At 36.2% G+C, this 25,670-nt stretch overlaps 3 protein-coding genes and 1 pseudogene across 4 annotated transcripts; 2 read left to right on the top strand and 2 right to left on the bottom strand.

The window, feature by feature from the left end:
* Positions 1 to 5,203: 5,203 nt before the first annotated feature.
* LOC120118606 lies at positions 5,204 to 7,969 on the bottom strand. 2 transcript variants are annotated; one of them, XM_039138629.1, is made up of 4 exons: positions 7,866 to 7,969; positions 7,398 to 7,494; positions 7,347 to 7,361; positions 5,204 to 6,907 (listed from the first exon to the last, which is right to left on the bottom strand). In XM_039138629.1, exons 2-4 carry the CDS (start codon positions 7,486 to 7,488, stop codon positions 5,640 to 5,642), a joined length of 1,374 nt encoding a protein of 457 aa, XP_038994560.1. In that variant the 5' UTR covers positions 7,489 to 7,494; positions 7,866 to 7,969; the 3' UTR covers positions 5,204 to 5,639. The 2 variants fall into 2 exon arrangements, with proteins under 2 accessions (XP_038994560.1, XP_038994559.1); XM_039138628.1 differs by having other exon boundaries at positions 7,398 to 7,498; positions 7,738 to 7,933.
* Positions 7,970 to 9,197: 1,228 nt separating this feature from the next.
* Positions 9,198 to 11,773, top strand: LOC120118341 (annotated as a pseudogene).
* Positions 11,774 to 12,860: 1,087 nt separating this feature from the next.
* On the top strand, positions 12,861 to 20,519 carry LOC120118714 (exocyst complex component EXO70E2-like). The gene is made up of 2 exons (XM_039138718.1): positions 12,861 to 14,651; positions 20,506 to 20,519. The coding sequence occupies exon 1, from the start codon at positions 12,861 to 12,863 to the stop codon at positions 14,640 to 14,642; it is 1,782 nt and encodes a 593-aa protein (XP_038994649.1). The 3' UTR covers positions 14,643 to 14,651; positions 20,506 to 20,519.
* Positions 20,520 to 23,807: 3,288 nt separating this feature from the next.
* On the bottom strand, positions 23,808 to 25,249 carry LOC120118605 (phenolic glucoside malonyltransferase 1-like). Its single transcript, XM_039138627.1, has one exon. It carries the CDS (start codon positions 25,219 to 25,221, stop codon positions 23,851 to 23,853), a length of 1,371 nt encoding a protein of 456 aa, XP_038994558.1. The 5' UTR covers positions 25,222 to 25,249; the 3' UTR covers positions 23,808 to 23,850.
* Between the last annotated feature and the right edge of the window lie 421 nt (positions 25,250 to 25,670).

The raw sequence follows: 25,670 nt of genomic DNA, 5'->3' as shown, positions 1-25,670 counted from the left end.
ATATTCTGTTTGAATTTAATTTTCCTTTTTTTTCTTTCTCAAGTTTTTGTAAGGACTTTTAAATAAATTTATGTTACTTTAAAGATGTTAAACAATGAATCACATTTGCAAACTTGCAATTCTTTGAATATCATCCGAATTAAGAAACTCTGTAAATGGTTCAAAGTTACAGATCTTTGACAATGTAACACGATTAAAAGCTAATAAAACAAATGACTTTGATCTTACCCAGAAGATACGCTCAGACACCGTACCCTTCTCTTGTAAATAACCAATATAGAATTCCCTCTTCATAAGGCTTGGTATTTAGATGTGCATAGGTGCGGACAACATGTGGCATCATTTGCATATGACAATTACTATACTTTTTGTTTAAGACGTTCAATGATGATCATTATCTTCACAGATGGAATAGTCGAGTAAGCAAATCTAGTTTAGCCCAGTTGCTTGGAAATTGAACTCTAAAGATGAGATTCCTTGACTTTTAACAACACCTAGGCTATAACAGGTTCTTCTTGACAATCTTAAGAAATCAAATCCGTAAAGTTGAGCTATTCCACTAAGGCAATTGGTTATAGAGGAAACTTGAAAGCCCTGGCCTTATGAATAGATTACATTCAAACCATGACATTGCTCGAACACTTGGTAATTCAGTGTTTGCTCCACTACTTTTGTCAGGCCGAAGACTTTGTGATGAGATGAACCCTTCAGTTAAACATGATAAAAGTGATTATAATATTAAGCTTTCCCTCTAAAGCAATTGGTTAAACGCCCTGGCTTTATGGATTTGACTAGCCAGATAATGGCAAATTAAATGAAATTTATCTAAACAAGAAATTTTCGGTAATGATGAACTAAGGGAGTTAAGGAACACATGTTATAGTCAAATACACACGAGCACTCAAGAATTTCATTTTTAGACCGATATTTCTGCACTACCTTAGTTAGATAAACTTACAAAACTTGAACAAATGGAAGATTTCAGAGGACTGAAATAAAAGGTCTAGTAATTGATCATGCTAGTCGCGTCATTTTGTCTGCACCCAATAAAAATACCAAACCAAAGAAAAAGCATGTTGTGATATTTCAAAAAATGACATTTTGGGTTACCGAAACCTTAGAAAGGAAGTCAACCTGAAGTCAACTCATTCATTTGAACATTTTTCAAAGAGCTATAACTCTGAAAGCATTAAAAATATATATTGATTCCTTTGATATACTTTGAACTCATGTTTACAATTTGATTCAATTGCGAACAATATTTTGCATAATTTTTATCCTTTTCCCTTCTAAAACAAGAAAAAAGAAAAACATTTTCAGACAGGACAATCTCAAATATGAAAGGTTGGTAAAGCCAGAGCTTAAGAAGCAAATGGGGCACGATCGATTCCATGGATCAGATTAGCAGACAAAATACGGGACTCCAATCCAAGAGATAAAACATAACTCATTCATGTTGCATGCATCTTAGACATACTTAAGAGCATCACATTTATCATTTTTAGTTCACATATTTTTTTTTACAGCTTTTAGAGTCAATTTCAACTTCGCAGCGAAGGAGATTAGACTCGAAACGACACAATTTGCTCGAGAGTAGATTTCAACTTCACGACGAAGAATATCTGACTCGAAGCCAAACTTTACAATGAATGGGTCATCCACGGTTTCAACTTCACGATGAAGGGAATCGTGTCTACCCGCAACATACAATACTTGGATTTCAACTTCACGGCGAAGGATATTCAAGTCAAGGCTCAACTTCACGACGAAGGGGTCATCCGCGATTTCAACTCCACGACGGAGGATATCATGCCATTTGAGGCTCAACTTCACGACGAAAGAGCTTCCCAGTTTCAGAGCCAATTTCAATTTCACAGCGAAGGATATTGGACTCAAGACAATACAAGCTCAACTTCACAACGAAGGGGCGACTGGTTGTCAACAAACAACTTCCCAGTTTCAGAGCCAATTTCAATTTCACAGCGAAGGATATTGGACTCCAGACAGTACAAGCTCAACTTCACAGCGAAGGGGCGGCTGACTGTCAACAAATAAACTTCCCAGTTTTAGAGCCAATTTCAACTTTACAGCAAAGGATATTGGACTCGAGACATCACAAGCTCAACTTCACAACGAAGGGGCAGTTGACTGTCAACAAATAATTTCCCAGTTCCAGAGCCAATTTTAACTTCACGGAGGAGGATATTGGCCTCAGAACAGCGCAACTTACATTGGATTTCAACTTCACGACGAAGGATATCCAATTCAAGGCTCAACTTCACAACGAAAGGGCTATCCACGGTTTCAACTTCACGACGAAGGGAATCGTGCTCACCAGCAACATTCATCTTTAGATTGGATTTCAACTTCACGACGAAGGATATCCAATTCAAGGCTCAACTTTACAACGAAGGGGTCTTCCACAGTTTCAACTTCACGACGAAGGGAATCGTACACACCATCAAAATTTATCTTCAGGAACAAGCAGATTATCGATCGCCTTTGAGATCATTTCTCTCGAAACAAGGGGTCGTCTCGCTTGAGACTAATGTACTCAAAACAAAGTTTTGTCTCTCTTGAGACTGTTTCCCTTGAAACAAATTCTCTCTCTCTTGAGACAGTTTCCCTTGAAACAAAGTTTAGTCTCTCTTGAGACAGTTTCCCTTGAAACAAATTTTGTCTCTCTTGAGACAGTTTCCCTTGAAACAAATTTTGTCTCTCTTGAGACAGTTTCCCTTGAAACAAAATATTTGAATATGTTTCCCTTGAAACAAATTTCGTCTCTCTTGAGACAGTTTCTTTTTTAACTAAGTTGTCGCTCTTGAGACATTTTCTCTTGAAACACAAAAACCTTTGAAATTGATTCTCTTAAAAAAACCTTTGAAAATGTTTCTCTTGAAACACAAAGATCTTCGGGTTCGACTTCACTCAGCTCCAAGGCATATCATTTACAGCATAACTCAAGGCTAGAAGGGTTATCTGACAATCAAAGACCTTCGAGTTTGACTACGCTCAGCTCAAAGGCACATCATTTGTAACATAGCTCAAGGCAAGAAGGGTTATTTGGTAACAAAAGATCTCCGAGTTCGACTACGCTCGGCTCAAAGGCACATCATTTGTAGCATAACTCAAGGCTAGAAGGGTTATCTTCTAACAAGAGACCTTTCGAGTTCGATTTCATTCAGCTCGAGGGCCTATCAACCACATGGTGAAGTCAAAGAACTATTTTCCAGTCGAATTTTAACCAAGGTCTTTAAACCTATAAGAAGACCGAAGTTGAGTACAATTTGGCAACGAGAAGCCACGTTCCGATTCAAATTCCGAACTACGGCTTCAATTCCATATCATTTCAAGATGGACTCGACTTCACGACGGAGGAGCCATCTGCAACTCAATTCGACAGGGAGTTACTCTTCAACACCACCGAACAAAAATTTGTGTCTTTTTATCTTTGTCCTATTTTTCGTTCCATGAAAAATGACAAAGAGGAGCAGCTGTAGACACTCATTTTCGTCCTTATTTCTTTATTTTATTTTATTTTACACATATATATATCTACATATATTTTCTAAAAAAATATTTTTTTATATTTATTTATTTATTACTATTATTATTAACATTTTTTTTTGCAGGTCCCATGATCAACCCACTATCCCACTTTCTTTGATTAAAAGATACGTCCTTGGGAAAACCTTGGAACTGTGCATCATGGTCCGGATTCCATGGGAATCGTTGCTATTTCTCATGGTTGCATCGGAAGTGCATGCAGACTTGTGGGACTCTGAAACCCTTAAAGACCGACCTTCGTGATTCCGTGATTTTCGTGTCGTGGATGAACGTGTTGTCCATTGAACTGCTTTATATACAGTTCTATACGCCAACAACGGGGAAGAAAAAGAGGGGGGAGGATGGCAACCTCAGTCCACAAACACTAAAATAGTGAGCGAAACAGGAAAATGTGTGGATCTCTTTCCCTGTCCTATGCTAACCTCTCTCTTCCACCAAATAACACACTAATTCATTCACCATTCTTGAAGCCTCATCTTCTATATCCCGAACATCGCTTTGCTTCTCTAACAAAACTCTCCGCCACGACCATGTCTCTAACGATCAAAGTACACTTCATTTCCCCCACTCACCTTAATTCCTGCAACAAACCCAGTTTTTTTTTCACGACATACAATCCCAGAATCCGACCCAAACTGATTTACCATTCCAATCCTTTAACAACAACATCAACTTCTCTCAAGCCGAGGAGAAAGCAGAGTCGAGTTCGGTCTACCTCTGTTATAAAGACTCGCTGATCGAGCCGGATGGTGGGGTCATCGTCAATCTCGTTGTCCCGAAGAGCAAAAGGGGGACCAAGACGGTCGAGGCCGTATCAATGCCGAAGGTGAAGCTGACCAAGCTTCGTGTAGAGTAGGTGTTGACTTACCTATTGTTAATGGTGCACAAAGAGTTTGCATGCAATTAAGTACATTGCACAGAGACCAAGAAGAGTATGGTTTACACCCACGTGATTCTGGCCATAGCCATATCACTCTACAAGGGTACACTTTTAAATCTATCGGAGGTAAGTAATTTAAATCGGGTCTTTTAAATTTTAATTTTAATTTCAAATTTTCGCAATTAAGACAACTGATAAATTAATTGGTACCGAAAGGGCAGAACAAGGGTGCTAATCCTTCCTTAACTGTAACCGACTCTCGAACCCGACACATTTCTGGTAAAACGCGGATCAGGTAAGATGGTGTCCGATCCACCTAATTTTTTAAAAATGATCGATGGCGACTCTAACCTAATTATTTCAAGTCGAAACCCAATTCTGGGGCCCAACCGAAAGACGGTTCCAACAAAAGTTTTAAAAAATAAAAAACATGAAGTAATATAAAACAACAAATCATTATTATTATTATTATTTTATATTAATATGGGGTAAATATAAAATAATATCTGTTTAAAGATAACTTTCAATCATTTGACATTAATCATTTGACATTAAACACTTATATTCTTAACATTTATAATACTTGAATACGAGATCTCAAAGAATAATAACAATTCATTTATCATTTAGGTCGATTTGTGCAGACAATCAAATTATTTATATAAAGATGGAATAACATCATTTTAGAATTGATAAAGTCTAACTCAAACTCAAAAAACGAATAACTATTGGAATTAATCCAAATAACGTTCAAAATTAAACAAAAATACTTTTTAGAATTGGATCAAATTTTGATCATCCTACTGAAGAGGACAAACCGAATGCAAAATACAATGAGTCCCATATGCTCCCATGGATGCTAGCCTCCTAAGAACCACCACCGTGCAACACAGCTCCTACATGCAGTGCAGATGTTCTAACTGGTAACTTAACATTTATTTTTAACAGAAGATCCACACTATCCCACCAAACAAAAGCAGCTTGAATTTGACAGGTGATATCCTACCCATCGCAAGCCTTGAATTTTTCAGATTTTCTTGGATACAAGCACTCACATTTCACCATTGCAGGGTTAAAAAAACGCAAGTCCTCAACTATGGTATTAACATCCAAGTGCTCTGATTGCAAGAATCATGTTCTCCAGGAGTTCCTTTTGTCAACCCATTTATACTGTCTTGACCATGAAGCTACATCATTCTTGACTGGGTTGATTTTCATCCATCACTGCCTCGTGCAAGCCGCAACATTCAACCTCCTCCCTCTGATATTCGTATAATGTGCACGAGTCGTCCTGAATATCATAATCATCTTCATTATTCCCCTGAATCTTACTCGAAAGCTGGAAGTCATTGCTATTATAATCGCTAATGAAACTTTCTCCCTTGTCTTCTTCATTGATTGCAGCTCTACAGATATCACCGGCGACATTTTCAGAAGAATCAACCCCATCCTCGTTGTCATCCTCAATGTCCACGTGACCATCTTCCTCATGGCAGTGTCCAAAATGTGCAGCAGTTCCTTGACCAACTGGAGATTCAACAGCGGAGTTGTCATCCTCCGCTTGATTTTCATATTCAATAGTCTGCCACTCATCATCATCACTATCAACATTTACGGGGTCGATGCGGTTCTGCTGAGCTCGCTTTCTGAGCATAAAGACATTAAAATAATAACGAATGAAGTCCTCCTTCGCACGGGAAGGGATGACCGCAGAAAGATGATCCCAGAAATTCTTACCCATTGACACAGGGTTGGAGAGGACAACATTATGAAATGCCAGCTCTTCCTCTTCGGTCCATCTTTTAGCAACTTCCTCCCCCATATCACAGAGACCCATCTCCCTGAATATTTCCTGCCCAAGATTCTCTCTTAGTTTCTCTCTTACTTCCATCACATGCTGTCTAACGCATCTGACAGAACCCTGATCAAGGCATTCACATTCAGTTCTGCGTCCGGAGTCTTCACACTGGAACTTTGCAGTTGCTTCAGAATCAGGCATTGGAATGACACAATAACCTATCATCTTATCCCCGTAATCATCATTTACCATAAGGCCTGCACATGACGATCTAAGGGCAACTTGAGGATCTGACGTATCTAGAAAATCTGTAGAGTTCTTCTGATCCTGTTGGCTCCATTCTGGAATATCAGCTTGATGTTCTGGTCCAACAGAAACTAGCATTCGAGGAGAAAGAATAGATTGATAGATCTCATTAGAATGAAGAAGATCCTGAATTTGGCGCCCAGACGCAAAATATTCCGGAAACAACGGAAGGTGAACCGCCACCTCTTGATCAGCATTTGCATCTATCCCAGTGCTGTTTACCCACCAAAAATGAGAAACACAACCAGAGGTACTACTTTCATATTCGTTACTGGTTCCATTTAATACCTTGTTCCATTGATCTTCAGCGAAACTACCCTTATCTTGACAAATACTGTAAATGTCCTCCCGTTTACCTTATTCAAATTGGAACTATCAGATACAGTAACTCACAGAAGATTTAATTTGACTGGCAAAATATATCAATAAAATTGAAGCATACATTTAGATGTGATAAAGGAACCATATGCAAGCAATTAGTCTACCACAGTACCAGATACATAGAACATAAAGAAATGGGTACCAAAATGCTTCTATAAACTCAAATATCTGCAACAGTAGTCTGCATGACAATCAAATTAATGATAAGAACCACAAGCAAGTTCATCAAATGCACCTTCTACATGTCCAATCGACGAACTAAAGTAAAAATCAACACCTTTTTGTTTAGCAATTGGAAAATAAATGCTTATGTATTTGTTCTTGTTGATGATATCATGTACAGTATCACAAGGTCCACAAAAACACGTACTCTATGATGCAAAAAGAATTATAGATGTATCAACATTGTAATACCAGAAATTTGAGGATCTGGGATAGCGCTTTTGTGATGAACACCATTGACAACTGGAGCTAAGTCGACGGCATCTTCCCAAAGCCTTGGTAGCTTGCACGCAACCTCTTGAGAGTCATCGACGTAAGGACGCTTATGAATCATTTTAGCCTGCCAGTAAACAACAAACTTTCAAATACTAAATTAACATCTTTTCATCACTATAATTTTTAACTATCAGACTAACCAGGATGGACCCAAAGACGCGGGAAGGGACAGTCGCTGAAATTTTTAAACTTTTATATCTTTTAAATATTTTTTGTATTTTATTTTCTATTATAATCTATTTTCATTTCTAAAATGTTATAAATTTAACTTTTTAATATAAAATTCAGCATCTGGTGAACAGGTACAAAATAGTATGAAAGTAATCGCATTTACATAATTACTTAAAAAGAAACACTTTAAATTATTAATTAAAGTAAAAAATGAAAATGTGCAGGTCTATTCTACGTAACTGAGCTCTATATGTTTGTTCATACCTGAAAATCCGTTGACCAATCAATCGAGAGATTCGACAGTAGCAGGAAATGGAGAATACGATTGATTTTATAGATTTAAAATGATTTACAAGAAATAAAGATAAATAATTTCAAATTTATTATTATAATATTTTACAATGGAAAAAGGATAACAATTTTCTTCTTAATAAGAGAACCCTACAAAGTTTCGATATTTAAGAAAATTCCGGAAATATTCCACCGACCCAAAAAAAGTGGAATCAGGAAAAAGCAAAATCCAAGGTCAGAATTGATAGATAAAAGAAGCCCCCTTTTAGAAATCGAAGAATATAAAAAAAAAGCCCTAACCCTAGAATCGAATTCGATACACGGGAGTGACTGAAATTAGGATCAAACGAAAGAGGATAAAACGAATTAACACTGCAAGAACCAATTTAAAAGAAGAAGAAAAGATGCAAAGATAAGAAGGAAAATTAATTTAAATTTGCGACCGCGACATTGGTAAAGATTGGGGCGAAGGTTGATTTATAGGAATTGGATCGGTGATATGCGAATGCCGAAAATAAATGTGAAATTACAAAAACAGGTTAGAATATGTTGGAAAATTACGGAAAATGCCACTCTGGGATTAGAGGGGATCCGATAAGGCCCATAAGGATTAGGATTTCTCTGACGAAACTGATGTAAGAAATTTAGGATTGATTGTTTATTTACTTGCCACGTGGATAATTGCAGTTTGCTGATTTAGGCACTATTTGACACGTGAAATATACCTTCGTAAGATTGTATTTTTAGTATTGGTGGAAATTTCATTTACCCAATATAATTTAAATATCTATTTGCCCTTAAGATTTTTTATGATAAATTTATTCTTGATTAACTAATTAATAAATTCTTTATTTTATTTAATAATAATTAATCAAAATTAATTAATTAACTATAAAGTTAATGAAAAATTAGAGAAGCACTACAATATAAACATATGTTAAATATATTTAAAAAATAATATGTAGATTTTTTTAATAATTTATTTTTTTATTATAATTAAAAAAGCACTACTCCCGGCATTAGCAAGTGCACTTGTTTTTCTTCCTATTTAGTTATATGTTTATTATTCATAAATTAGCTTATCCTTATTCCCATATGTAATTGGGTAAGGGAGACGTATGATAGAAAGCTGCCCACCACGACCCCAAGATTAATAACTTTGTGCTCTACCAACTGAGCTGGATGGTCATTTCTATATGTTTATTACTCATAGAAAGACTATAATCTCGGGTGTTTTTTTTTCACTCAGCAGTGATATTTAAAGTGTACGCCACCTTGTTCTTTGTATTCATTATTCTAAAATAGATGGCATTAGCAAGTGCACTTGTTTTCCTTCCTATTTAGTTATATGTTTATTATTCATAGAAAGACTACAATCTTGGGGAATTTTTGTAGGTTGGGGGTCAAACGGAAGAAGTTATTTTTGACCAATCTGTCCAATACACTCCTCTCAGTAGAACTATTTTGGGACCTGCTGATAATATTAGGAAATTACCAAAGATCTGGAGAAATATATTCAGACACACTACACTGCTCCGAGAATGGTATGCATGTCCTTAAATCTGATGAATTTGTTGTTTATCAATTTAATAATATATTATCAGGTCACTGAAACTTATGAGCTATTCCAGTTATTTCTAAGCAAATTGTTGGTAGGTTCTTATGATATGTGTTATTTGGCAACTTTTACAGGTCATTGCCGCATCTGGCGCTGTTAAGCATGGGAAGTTGTTGAGCAAGTAAAGAAGTTGTTTACCAAGTTATCATCTGATCCAACCACTGCTTCTCAGCTAGTTGTGAAAGAACCAGCCGCTTTTACTGGTTCCGAGGTGCGGTGCAATTACTCTAGTAACAGTTGAACCTTCTAATTCAGTAATAACATTCTATGTGTTATGCCAAAATCAGGTGAGAATTATCATTGATGATGTTCCTCTAGCACAATTTGCAGTTGCCTTTGAGGGTACATCTTGGACAGATCCAGACTCCATCGCTCTAATGGTTATGAAGGCAATGTTGGGTTCATGGAACAAAAATGTCGGGGGTGGAAAGAACATGGGGTGAGTTTTCTCCTAAATCGAATCATGTTTTAAACTGGACCAGTCCTTCTCGGCGGTCTCATGATGAGATTCTCCTGTTGCAACAATCTGTTGATTTGTTCTGGTATTCTTCCAAACAGCTCTGATCTGGTACAAAAAGTTGCCATTAATGAAATTGCTCAAAGCGTGACGGCGTTCAACACTAACTGTAAAGATACTGGTCTTTTCGGTGTCTATGCTGTTGCCAAGGTGAGATGAGATCCCCTGCCTGTACGTATAATTTTTTTTGCATAATACATTTAGACATGTAGATATATCAACTACTACCTATTATTATGGTTGACAATTTCTTTAGTTATAAATTTGTCATATTCTTTGACTTCATCATAGATATTTATAGTTCTCGTGTAGTGGCATAAACATTGTATCTGGTGCCCTTCCCCTCCCCCTTCTTCATCATAGATATTTATAGTTTTGATGAAACCAGCAGTTCTATGCTGTGTTTTTTAAAGTTCTTTTCATTTTATATATTCTACCTCTTCTTATGAATGAATAAGTTTCATGTTCTGTTTTCAGCCTGATTGTTTGGAGCTTATGATATCATGTATGAGAAAACCAAGCTAGCTCATCGTGTTTCAGAAGCTGATATTAAGTGCTCGTAATCAGGTAGCTAAAAATGCTACCTTTTTCATGTTTGATAGTAGATATCAAATTTATATTTTACGTTTTGTGTATTTTTAAGAACTTCTAGCAGTATGCCAACAGGACAAAACCAGTTGCCAGTAGGTGATTTTGCATTCTACTTTTGAAAATGTGTATATAATGCACCTACAAGCGTAGATTTCGTGTAAAGGCCTTGGTATTTGTTATGTACATTTTGTTTGAAAAAACATTATTATTATTATTTTGAATGTCTTTAATTTTATGGTGCAATTTTGGAGGAACTATACCCTTTCAATGGAAATAAATTCAAAAGGAAAGAAAATGTACTTGCCGCTATTTAAAATATCACCATGATGCCTGCTGTATGTAGTCCTTTTATTCTCTCATGATACTTGTAATCCACTCTCACTCATCAACTCATTCTTGCATGTTAACATCACAAATATATATTCTGTGTTCTTAACTACTTTTTCTTTTTTATTTCCTCAGCTAAAGTCATCCTTGATGCTTCACATATATGGAACTAGTCCTGTAGCCGAAGATATTGGGCGCCAGGTATAACTTTTTCTGCATTGAAGAGTTTTTAACAATGTTAAAAAAGGGACTGGAAGTCAAATTGGTCAGACCTCCAATTATTGGTTTAATTGGTTGAGTTGGTTGAACCTGCTGGTTTCATCAAAACTCCTACTGTAACTGACCGTGATGTGCAACATATACACCAGATGGTAGCTGTGCTGAGTTGTTTTTGCAATAGAAAAATCACTATCATTTGTTACTAATTTCAGTTGCTTGTTTGTGTTTGTCTGTTTGATCTCCCATCCTTGCAGCTACTTACATACGGTCGGAGAATCCCATTTGCTGAATTATTTGCTAGGATTGATGCTGTTGGTCCAAGCACTGTTAAACGTGTTGCAAACCGATTTATATATGACAGGGTAAGAACCGTATCCTAACCTAGCTAATACTACTCTACCCTTGCAGCTTTTATTGAAATGGGTTCAAGTTGATACGACATTGGAATACCTTTGTTTTTGGTTTTGGCAGGATATTGCAATTGCTGAAATGGGTCCTATCCAAGGTTTGCCTGATTACAACTGGTTCAGACGCAGGACCTACTGGAACTGGTATTAGATTATTTTGTTACTTAGTCCTTTCTTGGGCAGATAAGTAAACTATTTGGTACTTTTGCACAACCAAAATCACTGGGAAAACACCAAGGTTAGCATCGTTCTATTAGATTCTTAGGGTTCTTGTTTATGTAACTTCATTGTTATTCTGTACTAAGGAAACGCTGCTGCCAGTGCTTGTGCTGAGAATCTTTGAGAATTTGTTTTGTTTAAGCAAAAGGCATGTGATGATGCCCCGTCATAATGTTGATAAAATTGAGTTGCTTTGTGTTTTGGTTCAAGGTTACTTAAGTATTCGTGTCTGATGACTATATGGTTTTATGCGGAATTTTTAAATATATGAAAGAAATTGAACGTATTTGTGTTCAGAATTTACGTCACTTTCATTTTCAGGCCTTTGGTTATTCATCAAATGAAATAAATAATAGAAAAATTGCAGGCATTGGAATGCTTGTAACTGAGCTGACCTCTTAATATTTTCAATACCAAATATTTTGGTGTTGTTTTCGGAGTTATTTAATTAGTATGAGTCATTATACGATAATATATGTTTAGATTTTTTAATCAATTGATAATCAACATGTACGCATATTACATATTAAACTGTTCGAATATAAGATTTTTAAGAAGAGTAACATTTTCTTTTTATCACTAAAGTTGACCAATGAATTCTAGTAAGAGTTAAATAGCCATAGCCATAGAGACTTGAATGTCACAGCCATTTTATTATTATTTTATTGGCTAGAAGGACATAAAAAAGCCAAAATTGGCTTCAAATGCTAAAATGTAAAAATTATATATGTAATAGAATTTTATTTAATTGTTATATAAATTACCTGCAAAAGGTCAGGTCTTCATCTTGGTCAAAGCCACAAATTTCCGAAGAAGACAAACAAAAGAAATGTATGGGTGACAATAATTAATAATAATAATAATAATAATACCGGTGAATGAATGAAGAGCCGTATTCTTGTGATATAACAAAGTTGGAGCTTCCCAAAGAGAAATGTACACCAGAGTTTTGAGGCTCTCCTTCTTCCTTTGTACTTTCCGTACACTCAGAATTCATCTCTCTTTTGATTTTTTATGACCTTTGCTTTGTTGGGTCTTTTCTAAAATTTCCCTTTCTACAAATTCCTGGGATGGGGGATTATGAACCTCTGCTTCCTCAACTAGAAGGAGACGACAATTTAATTGCTGCGGTGAAACATATAGTGGGTGCACTGAGTTCCAATAAGAACCTCACAAAAGATGTGAAGAAAATCTTGGCTGGTCTTGGTACCCAATTATCCACTATGGCTGCCAAACCTGGGATTGAACATCACTTCAGTGTTGTTGAGGAGAAGATTATGAGTTACAAGGATGATAAATCGATGATTTGGGATTCGGGTTCCGAAGAAGCTGTCGATTATCTGAATGCCGTCGATGAAGCTGTCAAGTTGAAGGAGAGATTGGAGAATCAGTGTTCAGATAGCAAAGAAGAGAAAGATTTGCTACGTAGAGCCTGTGATGTTCTTCAGATGGCAATGCAGAGGCTTGAAGAAGAGTTCAAACACATGCTTGTTCACCATAGGCAACCCTTCGAGCCTCAGAACACTTTGTTTCGTTCGAGTGAGGATGATGGTTCGTTAGTTTCTCTCCGAGACGACTCGGTCCGCATCGATTCGGTTCATCCGGATGTGATTCCTGATCTCAAATGCATTGCCAGTTTGATGTTCAAGTCCAATTATGGTCTAGAGTGTTGCCGTGCCTATGTCCTTGTTGTAAAGAAAGCATTAGCTGAGTGCCTTTTCAATCTAGAAATGGAGAAATTGAGCATAGAAGATGTGCTGAACATGGAGTGGGGTGCCTTGTATTCAAAGATCAAGAGATGGATTAGAACTATGAAGGTCTTTATCCGGCCCTATCTCGCCAGCGAGAAGTGGCTCTGCGACCAGGTTCTCGCAGACCTTGGATCAGGTAATTTGGGTATGTTTGTTGAGGCTGCAAAGGATTCGATGTTGCAGCTTCTCAACTTTGCCCACGCCGTCTCGATGGGTTCTCGTCAACCCGAAAAGCTGGTTCGAATCCTAGACATGTATGAGGTTCTTGCGGATCTTCTTCCCGACATCGATGCATTGTTCGTAGATGAAGCTGGTTCTTCTATTCGAACTGAATCCCATGAGGTTTTCAAGAGATTGGGTGACTTCATAATGGCAGCATTTCATGAATTCGAGACTGCCATTGCAACCAACATGTCAACAAGCTCTCTTGCAGGTGGGGGAATTCACCATCTGACCAGATATGTTATGAATTACATCCTGCTTCTTGCAGACTATAAAAATACCCTGAAAGATTTCTCGGGCAGTTGTTGCACAATGTCACTCCACCTTCGATCACTCGCTTCGGCTCTAGAGGCCAAACTCGACGAGAAATCGAAACTGTATAAGGATCCTTCACTGCAACACTTCTTTCTAATGAACAATATACATTACATGGCCCAAAAGGTTAAGAATTCAGAGCTGAGGCTTATATTCGGAGATGATTGGATTCGAAAACGCAACTGGAAATTCCAACGGCACGCAATGGACTATGAGAGAGCTACTTGGAGTTCGGTTCTCTCGTTGTTGAAAGGCGAGTCCGATTCGAGCTCTGGTTCTATCTCAGGGACACTTCTGAAGGAGAGACTGCGTCGATTTTATGCCGCTTTCGAAGAGGTTTACAAAACACAGACAGCATGGCTTATCCTGGATGTTCAACTTCGAGAAGATTTACGGATCTCGACATCCCTGGCAGTGATCCAGGCTTATCGGACGTTTATCGGAAGACAAATATACCGGATTGCTGAGAAGCACATAAAGTACAACTCGGAAGATATGGAGGATTATTTGTTGGACCTGTTTGAAGGATCCCAAAAATCATTGCATAATCCACATAGGAGATGAACCATGATTGTAAGATTTTATGTTTTTACTTTGATTAAGGCACCCACCTGTATGTAACGACATATTGTGGTAATGATAAAACTGGTTAATTAGATCAATGTCTCAGGTCTGTTCCCTCAATTGACATTCATGGATAGATGGAGGGTTTCGAAAATTTCAAATTATCTTATATTTTAAATATTTTCTTTATAATTTTTATTGATAATTTATTTTTGCTCCTTGATAAAAAATTTAAAATTTCGTTCCATGTGTCCGTCGGTGGACATATTCTACATTGAATTTCAAGTTGGGAGGAAATTGAATTCCAAGTCCAAGCCAAGTTGGAGCATTGAATAGGGCATTTATTTCATAAATTTAGTGGTGGTTATTCTTGAGAGACGGAAAGGGACATGCATGTGTTGATGTCCACTTGAAAGGGACTTGACTTGGCCAACATGGTGGTGGCTGACCATCTCATTAAATTCTTATGTAAATGAAGAAGACCATTGGTTGGACTGGTTTTCACGGGCGTAGGGACTTGACTTGGAATGCTGGAGAAAGGACATTGAACCCTTTAATTGATATTAACAATGTATGATATATGAAGATATTGCACGTATAAAAAAATGGGTTAAACTTGAAAATTTCAACGCCTTGTTAGTTAATTCGTTTTGGTTACAAAGTCAAATAAGAAGAATATTTTGCAAGAATAGGTCAGCAAGGCAGGCTACTTGGCTCAAATTATTCATTAAACCTGTATAAATTAACTAAGAATTATAATCAGAGACGAACGCAAGATTTCATGTTATGAGGGATAAATTTATAAAATTTTAAGAAGGAGAGAACTTGCTAAATTTTAAGGGTACAAAACATAATTTCAAATAAAAATACAAATAAAATATCTAAAATATATCAGAATTTAAAAATTTTAGGGAGGGCAACGGCCCTCACCCACCCCCTCTAAGTCCATCTCTGATTATCATCATTAAATTCTAATTCAATTGACACAATTATTATCATAACATTTGTGAAAATATAATTTCGAATTTGTTTAAACAGTAAAAAAAATATCTCAAATTATATTGAATATAAAGATCATAAAAATTTATTATGGGAGTTGAGTGGATATCTACATTAAGCTTTATAACTAGGGATGGCAAACGGGTATAATTCGTGGATTCCGCACCCGCTCCAATTGGGGCGGGGATGGGTATAATTTTAGCGGGTAGTGGGCGGGTGTGGATTTAGAAAGTGATATCCGTCGCGGGTAGTGGGCGGGTAATGGGTTTGAGACATTATCCGCCCCGCATCCGCACGCCCAGCTAAATATCCATTAAATTTTGGACCATTATAAATTTAGGAGTAATTTTAGAGACTGATTTATAAATTCCAATATTGTATAAGATATAACATGCAATTTAACTAAATATTAGGGATATTTAGTCTTTAATCTGATCTATTCTTTAGTTTTAATCTCGTTACTGCGCCGATCTTTCCTGGTCTCCACTCTTCAGGTACGTTTCTTCTTCTTCTTAATCTTTAATCTGGTATTCTTAGTCTTTAATCTTTAGTCTCTGGCCTCAAATCTACAAAAACCCAACTTTGATTCTTATATTTGCTTGTTTCTCGAGCAGAAAAATAAAGGGAAAAGGCATTTCCTTTCTGCAGTTTTTCCTCCAAACTTCATACTGTAAAGCTTAGCCACTTTCTGTCTTGGCTGTCAAAGCTTGTTAGATTCTTTTTCTACAGTTAAAACTCAGGCATTTTCTCTCTTTCTCTCAAGACATATGATTTAAAAGTTCTAATTTTTTGCTTGTTTCTCTCAAGATTGATAATAATAAGTAAGAAGTTCATTTTACCGTTGTTGATCTCAGCAAACTTCTCTTGTGCACTTTTACTTTTGTTCTTGTCGGGGTGGTACTGAAGGGAAAGCCTGATAAATAACAAATAATAAAAAATTTAATACAAATAAATGCATGTTTGTAGGAATTATATGATCGAACATGCATAAGCATTCATGTTCAAAAGAATCAGCACAAATCCTGGCATGAAATGACTAAGCAATCTATATTGAGAAAAGTGAACAACACAGAAAATCATTGCGACAAATAAATGTCTGGCACGTAGAAGGAAAGAAACGTAGATGGCAAAAAATAAGATATCTTTTTAGAATTCATGACAAAAAAACAAAGAATACACACAGGGATTAGAAACTGTCTCGAGCTATTAAAAAATTAATGTTGAGAAACATGTCACAGTTCTAAGCTCTCATTCTTTTCACATCTCATCATATGAGCATAGGAAGTATATGCTATAAGGCTATTTATAATATATTACCCTTACATGCCATCACCATGCCGTGATGATGAACCTATAATAACTAGAGCATTTTTTTTCCTATCCCTTTTTAAGATGCATTCCGGAAACTCCAAAATATAAGAACAAGAATTTTAAATGCCCTTGGCCAAACATAGTAGCTATAAAAAGAAAAATTGAAGAGAATAAAGTCAGCTTGTAATAGGTTAAAAGAACACACCAAGGAAACTACAAGCTACTGCATTAATATAGCTCCGAGCCTCAATGGAATCAAGACCGAGGGCAATGATATTGAAATCATTATAAAATACGATATCTTTATCCTCAATTCAGCAAAAATCTTGGCATTAAATGCATAAGCAATCTATATTGACTAAGCAATCGAACATGCGGAAGAACAAATGTTGGTGTTTTAATTTGTTGTATTTTTAATGTGATTAATATGTGATTTATGTACTTTAAGATATATATTAACACTTAACTAGATAATCATTGGATTATTTTATTATGTGTTTTAATGGACATGTTTTTTTATGTTTGTTGTTTATGTATAACTTAAGTTTACTTTCAGGCGGGTCTAGACAGGTACATCGCTAGTGGGTAGTGGGTGTGGGGATGGATTTGAGAATGTACCCGTGTGGGCGGGTGTGGATTTGAAAATTTGTACCCATCATGGGTGGTGGGCGAGTGGTGGATTGAAAAATATTAGGTGGGTATGGGGATGGGGGAGGGGTATCCGCACCCGACCCACCCGTTTGTCATCCCTATTTATAACATAATATTTTAAATATATATATAATTGGGTGGAGTGTCCAGCGGTATTTTTAGTGTCATATTTCCAGAAAACGTCACTAATAATAGATATCTTCCTACGTTTAAAAAATATTGTCACCAAATGACAACATTTGTGCCGTGTGCAAGGTAATGCCACAATATTCATGTACTTCTAGCGGTGTGTTTTGGTAAAAACCGCAAATGTGGTGTATTTTAGTGACATGTGCCAGTACAAACAATGTAATATTTAATAAAATCCAAAACCAAAACTCTCCAGCCTCCCGATAACTCACAGCCTTTCTTCCAAGACAGTAACATTGTATCCCTAATTCCAAACAAATCTCTTCAAGAAACCAAACTAGCAAGGGTTTATCTGTATTGATTTTTTCATTTATGTTTTGTCGAAATTATTAGGTACTCTACTTGGGTAATAATCAACTTCTATTTGTACAAATTTTCTAAAAGATTTTTTCATAGTGCAGTTGACAATGACAATTTCATGTATCTGCACAAGCAATGAAGAAGCGTTTCTTGGTTGGGACACACTTTGAGAGAGCTTTATGCATTGATGATGCAAATCCCACTGTTAATCACTGATTTTTAAAGTTACGTTTTTCAAACTTTGACATTAGATAGAGATTTCACAGCTAGTTACGGTTAGAGCTTCATGTAACTACATCAAAATTGGTTTTTAACGGCGTTTTTAAGCGCCGCTAAAACCCTTATATTGTATAAAACGCCACTAAAAAAACGCCGCAAATTAATAGAACGGGATGAAGAAGACCCCATAAAAAATTAGGAACCATTTTGTTTAATTTCGAAGCTATTTGTCGGGATTTGAGAAAGGGAGATGGAGTATATCGGCAAGTTCGAAAGGACCCATTTTATTAACGTCAAGCGCCCACCAAAAGAAAGCAACTTACATTGTCAATGTAATGCTCAAGAATGGCTGCAACAAAACATTTCCTCTCCAAACTTGGCCACTAACTCAAATATTCCTTGGAATACGATCGTTGCATCCCTCCTACGGAAATCGTGGAAGGCCAGAACTGAAAAAGAATTTAGTAATATTACTTCTTCTCCGGATGCAGTTTTCCATCGATCCATCACATGGGCGCAATACTATCACACTTGCTCTTCTTCCCCTAATGAAAAATTCAAGTAACAGATTCTTTACAATGGAAAAGACCAGATTTTGGATAGATATGCTTGAATGTCGATGGCGCAGTTTCAACAAGTTTGATTAGGCTCTTCTTTTTATGATTCTAAAAAAAATCTATGAAATATTTTTTTATTAAAACTCCTCATTTTAATTTAACGAGTTCCAAGCATTTGTCCTAGGTTTTTTTTCTTCATTCTTGCATTAGTTGAGATTTTTTTTTTATTATTATTGGTTAGCGATGATATCAACTTTAGTGTTAATCATCAATCCCGATAATTATTATTTTTTATTTTTTTAATCGCATCTTCTTTATTGTGTTTTTTAGTTTATAATAACTCTGTATTTGTGGTACGCTATTTTTTCCTTTATAACAAGTTTTTATTTACCTTTTGGTACCTTTTTAATTTGGTTGTTTTCTTTGTTTAATTTTTTTTTGTGGTTGAATTTTATATCGTCTCGACTTATCAACATAATATTTATTTGTTATCATATTGATCTTTCATGCTTTGGACTATCAGATTGGATTTGGATATGCGATTTGCGTTCGGAGATAATTTTCTCACGACGCTAAACTTTAATTTATATTCTCTTGAAAAAAAAACATTGAGATTGTTTCCCTTGAAACAAATTTTGTCTCTCTTGTAACACATTATCCCTAAAGATGGTCAGACATCCTCATCACGTAGGAACAATGTCATCCACCGGCCCGATCTCCTCATCGCGTGGGAGCAACGTCACCCTTAGATAGCCAGACTTCCTTATCACGTAGGAACCGTGTTATCTACATTATCCCTAAAGATGGTTAGACATCCTCATCACGAGGAACAATGTCATCTACCGACCATATATCCTCATCACGTAAGAGCCGCGTCATCCTTAGATAGCCAGACTTCCTTGCCGCGTAGGAACCATGTTATCTCGATTATCCCTAAAGATGGCAAGACGTCCTCATCACGTAGGAACATTGTCATCCACCGACCATATCTCCTCATCACGTAGGAGCCGCGTCATCCTTAGATTGCCAGACTTCCTCATCGCGTAGGAACTGTGTTATCTCCATTATCCCTAAAGATGGCCAGACGTCCTCATCACGTAGGAACTGTGTCATCCACCGACCAGATCTCCTCATCACGTAGGAGCCATGTCATCCTTAGATAGCTAGACTTCCTCATCACATAGGAACTGTGTTATCTCCGTTATCCCTAATGATAGCCAGATGTCCTCATCACGTAGGAACAGTGTCATCCACCGACCAGATCTCCTCATCACGTAGAAGCAGCGTCACCTTTAGATAACCAGATTTCCTCATCATGTAGGAGCTGTGAGTCTCAAAGTTTACCTAAAAATGACCAGAACTCTTCATCACGGATGAATAGTGTCATCTTCAGCAACAAAATTATCTTTAGATTTACCCGACTTCCTCAACGAGAAGAAACATTGTCATCTTCAGCAAAACAATTTACCTGAAAGTGACCATGACTCTTCAAAATGTATGAGCAGTGTCGTATTCAACACCAAATTATCTTCAGATTGACCCGACGTCCTCAACATGAAGGAACAATGTCATCTTTAGGTCCTATGTTTTCAGACAAAGAATTGGAGCTCCAGATGCAAAGCAAACATCGCAGCTAGACAAAATTAGGCCATTATTTGTCTTTGCTTCATCGTTGTTTACATAACAGACGAACAAAGAGGGGAAGTTGTAATTCCCTAATTTTTTCCTAAAATAAAAGAAGAAACAAAATGTAGGGACCAAACTTGTAATATTACCCTATTGTAATATATGAGGGGCTTTAAAAGCCAAGCAAAAAACATAAACCCCCTTATTTTTTAAGTTGAGAAAAAGCAAATAAAACTGAGTCGCTCTCCTGTTTAAAAGCATGTATTTTTTTCTTTCTTTTCTTGCTTGTTTCGGGCATAGCTAGGTGTTTGGGGCAATCGGCTTCTTCGTTGGAGCCTCGCCGGCATCAGGGTAGTCGATTTAGGAAGATGAATGGTCGGGAATAACCTCAAATTAGGGTTTTTGATTTTGTTTCAGTGTTGGGTTTGGAACTCAATCACCAACGGTGATTATTGGGAAGTAAAGTCGCGAGTTGGGGAGTGAGGACGTCGATTAGGGTGTGTTGGTTTCCATCTTGGTGGCCGACGTGAGAAACGCCTCCTAGGAGCGGAGGTCGGTTGTGCATGTGAAGCTTTGGGAGCTTCTCGATTGGTTTAAAAAATAGGGTGAAGTCGTTCAATCAGTCCTCATTCGGTCAAGGTCGAGGTTGTTGATTTGAGTTTGAGGGTCACCAGCCTGGTGGCCGGCGTGCAAGGGCCGGTTTGCGGTGGTCGACGTTCGATTTAGGGCCCTGAAAAGGGGTGTTGTGCGTGCAGAAAAGGAATGAGGGAGGAGTGTTGTTTTGTGTTTTTGGGTAAATTACCCACATGTCCCCAAGTTTTAGGCTTCATTTTGCGTTTTGGTCACCTATTCAGTGGGTAAATCACCCACAGGTCCTCCCAGCTCCTGTGTATTTTACACTTTGGTCATTATCGAGGGAAAATCACCTTTAAGCCCGTTGTTATTTAGCCTTTTTTGCACTCTGGTCACACATTTTTTATTTATTTCGAAGATGCATGTAAATTTCACTAATTTTTAATTTGGTCACTATTCTGCTATATTATTTATTGCATATTAACCACAAACTTTCATTTTATTGCACTCTAACCATTGTTTATTTATTTATTGTTTCTATTATTCGATTCGACCTTGTGGTGACCATATCCGAGGTATGATCTACATTATTATGGTTCAGACTGAACTACTGACTTTTATTTTATTGCATTATAACCATTGTTTATTTATTTATTTATTTATTGTTTCTATTATTCGATTCGACCTTGTGGTGACCAGATTTGGGGTATGATCCACATTATTATAGTTCGGACTCTTCTAACCACTAACTTTTTATATTTATTTTATTTTATTTTGCTAATTTGTTTGAATTATTCGATTCAACCTTGTGGTGACCAGATTCGGGGTATGATATACATTATTTTGGTTCGGACTCTGCTAACCGCTAACTTTTCTAACCGCTAAATTTCTAACCGCTAATCTTTATAACCGCTAATCTTTATAACCGCTAATTACTAACTGTTAACCTTTTATTTATTTGTTTATTTTATTTTATGTTCGAACCATATACAACCTTGCTATGATCCGTCCCGAGATATGACTCGCATCATTTATAGTATGTGATACATAACAAAATTCAATATTAACATTGTATTTTTATTGCATTTTAATTATGTTATTTAACTTTATGCACTTTTAAATTTATGCGTTTTTATTTTCTATATTTATTTTCACTATTTACATTTTATTTGCTTCAATGTTCTGATAGTTTATTTCTGTCTCTTTATTTTTTTATTTTTATTCGTTTAATTATTGTGTTTTATTATCTGTTTATTTTACTTCTATAATTTAATTTTTGTATAGTTAGATACATATTCTTTGCTCTTGGGAATTGGTTTTGAACAATTGTATAAAATGTTTGTTTCATTCATTTTTAACGCTTTTTTTACTCTAATATTTTCAAGAACATTTATTTGTAGAATGCGTGTGGAAAACATTGTTTGATCGAAATAGTGCGATCCGATACGACATTCGAACGAAATGTAAACTTGAAATAAATCGAATTTATTTTACTAATTAATTCGTTTTTATTTCTAATTCAAATTATGCAATGCTTTTTTATATAGTAATTTACCCAAAAACATTTATTTGTAGAATGTGTGTGTGGGAAACATTCGTTTTTACATTTTTGATAAATCGAGTAGGGAATATTCTTTTTTGGCAAGAAATAGAAGAGATAGCATTCCCGTCGGAGGATGAGCAAATCTCGATATTTCTTTTCGAATTAAAGGATTTTTCCTAATAAATAATTCGAAGTAAATTAATTAAACTTTAATAAATGAATCATTTTCTAACTTTATATTCGATTTATAATTTCCACTACCGCGACAATATATATAAGCGACTAAGTACCAATTTTTTGGGCGTTGTGAGGGTGCTTACCCTTTCCCACGCATAATCGACTCACGGATCCCAAAAAAATGAATCTTTGATAACGTAGATCAATTTTTGTTTTAAAAACGATTTTTTTCTTAAAATTGTTTTAAACGTTTTTAGGTATTCGACCAACCTAGCCCAAAGGTCAATGACAACTCCTATTTAATTAAATTAATTCAAAATCGCTAATTTTTCAAATATAATCATAATTGTTTTTTTAACTTAATTGTTTTTTAAAAAATGGTTATGACAATTATAAAGATGATGACACGTTAACAATTAACTATATCAAAACTCAAGTGCAACCTATATGGAAGAATTGCGAGCACCTATCAATATAAGAATCATTTCATATATTCAAATCATATATATAAATGAGCAAGATAACAACATAAATACATGTGGGAAAGATTGTGTCAAATTTAACCTAAAATATAAATAAATAAAAAAAGTGATACACGAACGTAAAAAAAAATACAACGGTTATTTTTGTTGGAACTATTTGTATTTGTTGTTACTTGTTTTGTTTGTTTGACTATTCAAAAAAAAAAATTACTTGTTTCGTTTGAGCGTCATGGCATCTTCTTGGTAAAAAATATTACATCAATAATTATATTAATTTTTTAACGTAATTAAAATTAAATTAAATAAGAACGAAATAGTATAAATTAAAATTTATAATTTAGCTTTAAAGTTATGACATGAAATCAGAAGCAGCAGCGTAGCCAGCGGCAAATGTTTGAAAATGGTGGGGATCCATGTTTAAATGCATGATTTTTGGGGACCATGGCATTAAAATGATGAGTAACGTGAAATGTTTTGCTTCATTTTATTTATTATGTTGAAGAAGAGAAGTTTTTTTTTTTTATTTGAAGAAGAGAAGTTGAATAGAAAAAGAAAGCACTATTTCCAGATGATCCCAGTTGTTAAACATGTTGTAGAAACAAGGAAGAAAACTTGTCCATCTCATTTTTTTTCAAAGCCAAGCCGATCTCCACTCCCCCGCCCCCATCTCTGCTTTCCGCCATGGAAAAAGCTTCACTCTTATCAATCGAAACAATCACCACCTTCTTTGGTTTCCCCCATCCCAAATCTGATCCATAAACACCGAATCTAGGCGACCCTGCAACACTAATAATCTGAATCTCCGACTCTGCCATTTGCTTAAGTACATCGAAAACAATTGTCAGGTCCTTTTCGATTCCATCAAGAACCCCCTTCTCCGTTAAACCTTTAACCATCTCACCTACTTTTTGAACAGCATAAACAAACCCCCGTTCGCCCAAGAAATCTCTTGCCTTCGAGACTTGGAATATACCTCTGTTACAGTTGCCGAAGTAATTTTCTGGGACAGGAGGGTTTAACCGCGACCTGCAATCGACTGTGAACCCGAGAAGAACACGTCGCTCTCCATCTCCTCTGGCTTTCACCATGCAAGTTGTTACATAAGCATATGAAAGCACAAACGTTGATAAGTGAAGATCTTTCCCACTATGTGGTACTACGGACAATACCCTTTCTCTTAATTTATTGAGATCATCACGAGTAATCTCAAAAGTGGCTCGAACTAGATCCGGAGCTCCTCCTCCACTCGTCGTGATTTCGAGGCTTTTCTTATTAGAATCTGATCCGCTCAAAGCTAGCCACTGGTCCAAATACAGCATGTCGAGTCCATCGGGACCTTTCAGAACAGATCTGTCGAAAAATGGGATCAGCTCGAGTGGCAAGGTAGAGTTGTCTTTATTTCCGTGGTTACATATATGAGCCCAAGATTTGACGAACATGGTTGTGGTTTTGCCATCAAGAACAGCATGGTGGGCTGTGATTCCAATGCAAAACCCCATGTTTGGGAAAAGGGTTATCTGCAAAGCTACAGTTGATGTTGAAACATCTGAAGCTATCAGCTCGGGTTTGAGAGGATGCAACTCGACAGCGTCATGGATCCCATTACTCGTAAGGAGATTAAAGTCGGGGCTGGACTCGGCAACCGTGAGGGGAACGCCGTCGTTTGCGGTGTATAAAACGACGGGTTTAGGCTGGTCTGGTGGCCACTTGAGGTTGCCAGCGACGGGGAGGTAATGGAGGAGTGTGAGAGAAAGTGAGCGCTTGAGCTTTGGGAGGACAACTGAGTTGAAACAAGCAGGAGTTAACTCGTTGAGTTGGTAAAAGAAGAGACGCTCAACGGGAGGAAGCTTGAACCAGAAAAGGTCGGAGTAAGTGAGGGGAAGACACAATTCGGTGGCTGATTCTGGTGAGTCAGAGGGTGGGGTGACTCGGATAACCTCCGAAATTTTCATTCTGTAATCTATTAAGTGGATAATGCAATACCAAGCCCCAAGAAAATATATAACGAAGAAAATTTGGAAATGATAAGCCAGTGTAGGAAAAAGACGATAATTACCGTCGTTGTTCACGTGGACAAATAACTTTTAATCGTTCAAGTTTATTTTTTTCCAAAATAAAATTACTATATTTATCTTTCCGTGATTCACAATTATTCTTTTAATAATATTATCTTAAAATTTTCAACATACATTCTCCTTCAAAATATATTATCATGATAATTTAAAAAATATTTAATTATTTTATTTGGGTAATTCATTTTAAAATAAATTACTGAAATTCCATAAGTTTGAAAATAATTATAAAACATAATAATATTACTAAAAGTTTAAAAATACATGCATACATACATGAAAACAATTGATATTGCTATTACTAGATTTGTGAAATATATTATTAATAA

The sequence above is a fragment of the Hibiscus syriacus genome, unplaced genomic scaffold, assembly GCF_006381635.1.
Source record: "Hibiscus syriacus cultivar Baekdansim isolate YM2019G1 unplaced genomic scaffold, ASM638163v2 tig00110328_pilon, whole genome shotgun sequence".
NCBI lineage: Eukaryota > Viridiplantae > Streptophyta > Magnoliopsida > Malvales > Malvaceae > Hibiscus > Hibiscus syriacus.
The sequence above is the reverse complement of the archived record's forward strand: the minus strand, read 5'-3'. Positions and strand labels throughout refer to the sequence as shown.

Excerpts from the sequence above, each read along its gene's own strand:
- LOC120118606 (XM_039138628.1), bottom strand. The coding sequence starts at position 7,760 with ATGCGATTACTTTCATACTATTT. Across the intron at positions 7,499-7,737 it reads CGATTACTTTCATACTATTT|GCAGGCTAAAATGATTCATA; the intron begins TGTACCTGTTCA and ends TGTTGTTTACTG.
- LOC120118605 (XM_039138627.1), bottom strand. The coding sequence starts at position 25,221 with ATGAAAATTTCGGAGGTTATCCGAGTCACCCCACCCTCTGACTCACCA.
- LOC120118714 (XM_039138718.1), top strand. The coding sequence starts at position 12,861 with ATGGGGGATTATGAACCTCTGCTTCCTCAACTAGAAGGAGACGACAAT.